Consider the following 6,264-nt stretch of genomic DNA (forward strand, 5'->3'; position numbering starts at 1 on the left):
CTTTTAAAACCCAGTTTCCCCAACCCCATATACCTTACCTACTCAGGTCAGTTTTCCCTCTAGGGTCTCCAGCATCCTGGTGCTGGAGTGCACTTTGTAGACAGATATGGCTTTCTTTAGGCTTTCCTTCTAAATCACAAGATTTAGCCCATATCTTCCCCGGGGGTATAAATACAGACTCCATCTTTTCCCTCCAGTTCCCTTAAGACATGAAAGGATCATACAGGATGTGGATACAGAATAATTTTGTGGGGTGAGGGGAAAGATATGAAAAAATGTTGTGAAGCTTTCTGTTGAAGTTGTTGAGTTGGCAGAAGGTTGGCTTTATTGTCCTGGGAAGTAAAAATGATCTGATTTGAATATTGGCTTTGTTACTAACTCTGTGGCCTTGGGTAAGTAACAGAATGAGTCTCAGTTGTTTTATCTGTAGGATGAGAATAACAGATTTGTTGCTTGGACAGTGCCTATTATATTTGGCACATGGCAGATAATAAATATCCAAATCCTGCTTCTTCCCTGCAGACTTACTCTACCATCTCTGTTATTCTGTAAAAAAGAAATGTTCCCTTTACCTAGACTTGTCAGTTTGTTTTCCCCCATTTGTGTTATTTAATAAAATTTATTCATTTCTTCAATGAGAGAAGAAACAGAGAAAAAAAAAAAAAAAAGAAAGGGATCCCCAACAGGGTTCCCACATGACAATCCAGCCCCAGTCTCAGTTGGCCTGGATCATGGGCATGTGTGTGCACACCTGGCATGGTCAAGAAAGTCATGGGAATGAACCAGTGGGTCCGGTTGTTACCTCTGTGCCACCACCAAGCCAATTTATCTATCGTTAGTTATCTACTGGTCTATCATTTTCTGAGCCACTTAAAAATGTCAGACATAGTACTTGTTTATCCCTATATATATTTTTTTTTTTGAGGGGATTTTGCTATAGGACACGTGTGTTCACTAGAAAGAGACAGACAGAGAGACAGAAAGTGAGAAATCACCCCCCAGGGAGGATAGCCATGCTGCAACCCCTTCTCCTTCACTCTTCTCTTGGGATCTTGGGCACGCACGCACATGCACCCAGCATGAGTTTAAGCCCCAGGTCTGGGACTCGAACTGTGGTCGACTACATGGGGGTCCAGAGACATAGCGATTATGCCAACTGCTGGTCCCTATTTCTATAGTCTTAAGATGCACTTCCTAAAAATTTCACTGTGTATTTACTAAAAGGAAGGAATTCCCTTACATGACTTTGGTCTAATTATCAAAATCAATTGTCTGCTTTTATCTTCTGTCTGGGCTGTCTGGCCCATTTCATTGGGCTTGCTTTATTACCTCACTGGCCTTTCTGCTTTTTAATTTAACCTGTTTTCTTGCTTCCCATTTCCCGATATCAGAGCCTATTTGTCCATGTTGCAGACAGGGTGTCCATTCATTTAGCAAATGTATACTGAGTACTTACCAGGTACTGGGGTAAGGAGGGAGGCACTAAAGATTCCTTTACTTCCTCTTCCCCCCTAGGAAGGACCATGACATTACTTTGTATTCTGGCCTCCCAGGCTGTCAGGATGACTCATGGTGGTGTCCAGCTTATCTCACTCTCCTCTTTCCCGTTTCTACTGACACAGAAGTGACCTTTTAATCCCATTCTCAATCAGGTGGAGACCATTGGGGATGCCTATATGGTGGTATCTGGCCTCCCAGGCCGAAATGGTCAACGCCATGCACCAGAAATTGCTCGTATGGCTCTAGCGTTACTGGATGCAGTTTCTTCCTTTCGCATCCGCCACCGACCACATGACCAGCTGAGGCTACGTATAGGGGTCCATACTGGTAAGGCTGACTCTCACCCCAGCCCTAGTCTTCACCTTTCCAGGGCTCTCCCAACATGTTTTTTCCTCATAGGGCCAGTTTGTGCTGGGGTGGTTGGTCTGAAGATGCCCCGCTATTGCCTTTTTGGAGACACAGTGAACACTGCTTCTCGAATGGAGTCTAATGGTCAAGGTAAAACATTAGCCCTCAATCACAGTCTCAGCCTCAATCTGTCTTGCCCTTTTCCTCTTCAGATTCCTGCAAATCTCTCAGTCTGGGAGATCAGAGCTCCTAAGTGAACCATCATTGGGCATACAGTCATGGGTTGCCTAATGACGAGGATATGTTTTGAGAAATGCATTGTTAGGCAATTTTATCACTGTGCAAACATCATATAGTGTACTTACACAAACCTAGATGGTATACTACACACTTAGGTTGTATGGTATAATTTTATGGGACCACCGTCATATATGCATTCATTGTTGACCAAAGTGTCATTATTATTTTTTTAAATTTGATCAGAGTGAGACAGACAGAGAGAGAGAAAGAGAAAGAAAGTGAGAAAGCAAGCCACCAGGTCCTGGACTCGAACCATGTTTGGCCATGTGGGAGTGTCCAGCACCTTAACCACCACGCCACCTGCTGGTCCCCTCGAAGTGTCATTATTTAGTGCATGACTATTTTGGTTCTAGTGAATGTGTATTGGGAGAACTGGGGGCCTCCTGTGGGGTGGTTGGTTGGGTAAAGCTTTCTCCAGTATTGCCAGTCTTATTGTCTTTTCTTTGACTCTTATTTCTACCATCCTCTATCCCACCCTAGCCCTGAAGATCCATGTCTCCTCTACGACCAAGGATGCCCTGGATGAGCTAGGATGTTTTCAGCTAGAGCTTCGAGGGGATGTGGAGATGAAGGTGATAGCAGACCATGGAGGGGAGGGGTCACAAAAAGGGAGGATAAAAGTGACTATGGGGCTATGGGGAAAGAGAGGGAGATAAAGGGAGTAATGTAGAAGACTCTGAATTATGTCCACTCTCCCACTTCCAGGGAAAAGGAAAGATGCGAACTTACTGGCTCCTAGGAGAGCGGAAAGGACCTTCTGGACTCCTGTAAACCCCAGTTCTTCCCAAGTCAGACAATCTCCTGCTGCTGGTACCTGGGTGGGCAGTGGCCACTAGTTCTCCACATACTAGAAATGGACATTATCACATGAGATGAAAAACATGCATAAAAATCTACCTTATATGGAAGTTGTAGCCTTCTGCAGCTCAGCCTTGTACATATACCTGCCCCTCTCTGGCTTGGTCCCTTCCTCCCTACCTTCTGTAAATATCTGTATCTAAACCAGAATATTTTGGCCAAATATAAAACAACAACAACAAATCATGGTGTCAGTCTGGGGTAGGGGTAACCGTAAGGAAATGTTATGAGGCATACACAGTAACTTGCAGAATCAATGAATTAGTAGTCTCAGGATAAGAGAGCACCCTTTATGTAAAGCCCCTTTATCAAGGACAGATTAACTTCTGCTCCCTTCCCTAGTACAGACAGAGATAGATTTCATAATCCGTATCTCAGTTTTCTCCTTAATCCTTAAACAGGAGTTGTTCTCCTCCCTCCACCACCCTGCCTTCCTCCCTGACAGGCCAGGGAAGATATTTCTCCCATTCGGTAAGGGTAACTCTCAGGTTCATAGGGCACAGGCTGCCCCAGAGACAAGGGCACTGGTGTGGAGAAGCTGCAGTTCTTCCGGAATGGTGTGTCCAGGGTCCTGATGTTACTGACACCCTGGAGAAGTGCCAGTATGAGGACCAATCCCACTCTTCCCCAAACCTCTGCCCCGACCTCATTGTCCTCACACACCGGTAGCTGTGGTGCCCTCTGTAACCAGAAGGTTTCAGGCTGCTCCTGCTGGTAGTCATGAGGCTGTGAGGGAGAGATACTGACTTAACTCTTGGCCTTTAGCCTCTGGGCTTGCAGCTTTCCCACAGTCTGTCAGAGCCCCGCCGCTGTGCAAGTTGGGTGGGTGGGTTCTCACCTTTGTTGGGGTAGGAGGCTCTGCTTGGACCAGCTCTGTTCGGTAGTCATGGTGTGTCACAGACTCCACCTCAGAGAGTGTTCTTGTGGGTTCCTGCTCTACCTGTACCTCTTTACTATGCAGCCCTGGGGAGTATCGAGGCCATTCTCCCCTATTTTCCTCTTCCCTCTCCCTTCTCACCTTTCCCCGGTATCTTACCAGATCTGGTGGTACAGGAACATTTCCAGCATGGCTTCACGCTTCCCTGTGGGAGGGCAGGGGGTGGGTAGAGCGGGAGCCTGGTTAAGTAGCAGGCCCAGAAAAAAACAAAGTGGAGAAAAGGAGGCAATTACTTCCTCCCTTTTTTCTTTAGTGGACTCATTCTGGCCCTTTCTCATGCTTCACACCTCGCAGTGGCTGACAAAGGTTTCCTGGGGGCTGGTATGAGTCTTTGTGGGTGGTGCTGGAGGACATGGGTGATTGCAGTTGCATGGTCAGAAGTCCTTGGTGTCCATGTCGGAAGAAGAAACTCTCAGAGCCATCCTGGGCGCTTGGGACTTGATCCAAGTGGTTGGTGGCTCTCTGTGGGCCCAAACTGAGTAACTATGATAGCCCTTCTGGAACCCACCCTCATCATAAGACATGGTCTCCCCAAGGAAAGTGGAGGCAACTTTCAAGAAAAGGAACAGGTCAAAACCTTAATACCTCTTCTTCCCAGTTGTAGAGGAGGCATTGGCCCCGCGGCAATGTTTCATAGAGAAACTTAGGCTTCCCTTCAACCTCTGAGGGCTTCCATAGCCCTCGGGAACCAGGTTCTGAGACTTGCAAAAATTTCCAGGGTGGTTGTTTCTGAGTGTCCCAGTGGCAGTAAGGACTCCAACATGTATAATTAGGGACCAGATCTGCCCCAAGGTTTCTGAACCTTGGAGGAATGTGGAAGCTGTGCTCAGGGCCTGGTCCAGAGTCTGCACCAGGCCCAGAGTCAGGGCCAGAGTCATGGCCAGGGTCAGAGTCACCACCAGGACCAGAGCCATGGCCATGGACAGAGCTACTGTCAGGACCAGGACCATGACCATGGACAGAGCCACTGCCAGGACCAGAGCCACGGCCAAGGACAAAGCCAACACCAGGACCAGGGCCATGGCCAGGGACAGAGCCAACACCAGGGCCAAAGCCAGAGCCAGGGACAGAGCTACCACCAGGACCTGACCCTGAGCCAGAGCCAGGGCCAGGGTCATGGCCAAGGACAAAGCCAACACCAGGACCAGGGCCATGGCCAGGGACAGAGCCAACACCAGGGCCAAAGCCAGAGCCAGGGACAGAGCTACCACTAGGACCTGACCCTGAGCCAGAGCCAGGGCCAGGGTCACGGCCAAGGACAAAGCCAACACCAGGACCAGGGCCATGGCCAGGGACAGAGCCAACACCAGGGCCAAAACCAGAGCCAGGGACAGAGCTATCACCAGGACCTGACCCAGAGCCAGAGCCAGGGCCAAGGCCAGGGCCCGGGCTAGAGCTAAAATCAGTTGTAGCACAGGGATCCTGAGCAATACAGGAAATATAGGAGGGCTCAAAGCCAAGACTCCCACTGCCTATCCTGTGGGTAAAGCTGGGTCCAGTGCAGGGATCCCCAGGAAGACTGAGGTTAGAGGACAGCTCCGTGAACTCAGAACAGGGCTCTGAGCTTTTGGTAGACAAAGCAGCTGGGTGGGCAACGGCTGCTGTGGGTGCAGCAGCTGATGCAGTCTTCGCAGCTGCTGTGCTCGCGGCCATCGGGGCAGACCCAGGACCTCCAGAAGAAAACGTTTCCGAAGTGTGCCCCAGTCCTTCGGAGCTGGGCTGTGAGTCCATAGATCTGAAAGAAAACGAAGGCCTCAAGGTTCTCAAACACGTAGAGGACGTCCATGGACCTTCTTCGTCCCCCCACGCTCGCAGACAAAACTGCAGCTCTCACCGCGACAATGATCCCTCCTTAGCAGCGTTGGTCTCCATCTTCGGAGCTACTGGGTTGCCATAGAGATGACAAACAACTCGAGGAGACTGCGCAGAACTAGAGCTGGGCGGACATGGAGGAACGTCCTCTGCGGGGCGGAAGTCTTAAAGCTGGAGCGGACTGGGAGGTCGGTTTTCCGTTCCGACTCCATTTCGCCTCAGCCGGGTTTTCAAGGTTCCGTTGAACTAAGACCTCACTATGCCCAGGAGGGATTCTTTATGGCTAAGATGGTTTTTAATGGGGGATATTTTGGAGACAGGCACAGGGCTAATGGGATTAGACAAAAACTACTTAGTGTGTTTGCGGAGAATCAAGAGTAGTTTTCCTTTAAATTGCCTAGTTCTTTCTCAAAGTGGAGGAGTCTTTAAGGCTTTTTTAAGGATGAAGACACTAAGCAGCTTGAGAGCAAATCGATGAGACACACGTAGTGAAAGGGTAGCAGCTTTTT

At 49.0% G+C, this 6,264-nt stretch overlaps 2 protein-coding genes across 6 annotated transcripts in view; one reads left to right on the plus strand and one right to left on the minus strand.

The window, feature by feature from the left end:
- Window positions 1-3,189, plus strand: part of NPR2 (natriuretic peptide receptor 2) — a 19,378-nt gene extending 16,189 nt beyond the window's left edge. For all 3 annotated transcript variants that reach the window (XM_006143160.2, XM_027769839.1, XM_006143161.2), the window contains 4 exons: window positions 1,653-1,827; window positions 1,900-1,998; window positions 2,629-2,720; window positions 2,854-3,189. In XM_006143160.2, the coding sequence (XP_006143222.1) occupies window positions 1,653-1,827; window positions 1,900-1,998; window positions 2,629-2,720; window positions 2,854-2,919 (432 nt within the window). In that variant the 3' untranslated portion in view covers window positions 2,920-3,189. The remainder of the gene's footprint in view (window positions 1-1,652; window positions 1,828-1,899; window positions 1,999-2,628; window positions 2,721-2,853) is intronic.
- Window positions 3,190-3,270: 81 nt separating this feature from the next.
- SPAG8 (sperm associated antigen 8) lies at window positions 3,271-5,922 on the minus strand. 3 transcript variants are annotated; one of them, XM_014585814.2, is made up of 7 exons: window positions 5,778-5,922; window positions 4,529-5,678; window positions 4,231-4,405; window positions 4,043-4,088; window positions 3,845-3,995; window positions 3,670-3,732; window positions 3,271-3,594 (listed from the first exon to the last, which is right to left on the minus strand). In XM_014585814.2, exons 1-7 carry the CDS (start codon window positions 5,813-5,815, stop codon window positions 3,400-3,402), a joined length of 1,818 nt encoding a protein of 605 aa, XP_014441300.1. In that variant the 5' UTR covers window positions 5,816-5,922; the 3' UTR covers window positions 3,271-3,399. The 3 variants fall into 3 exon arrangements, with proteins under 3 accessions (XP_014441300.1, XP_006143220.1, XP_006143221.1); XM_006143158.3 differs by having other exon boundaries at window positions 3,845-3,959; window positions 5,778-5,921; XM_006143159.3 differs by lacking the exon at window positions 3,845-3,995.
- Between the last annotated feature and the right edge of the window lie 342 nt (window positions 5,923-6,264).

Source organism: Tupaia chinensis, unplaced genomic scaffold (genome assembly GCF_000334495.1).
Source record: "Tupaia chinensis unplaced genomic scaffold, TupChi_1.0 Scaffold000093_1, whole genome shotgun sequence".
Taxonomy (NCBI): domain Eukaryota; kingdom Metazoa; phylum Chordata; class Mammalia; order Scandentia; family Tupaiidae; genus Tupaia; species Tupaia belangeri.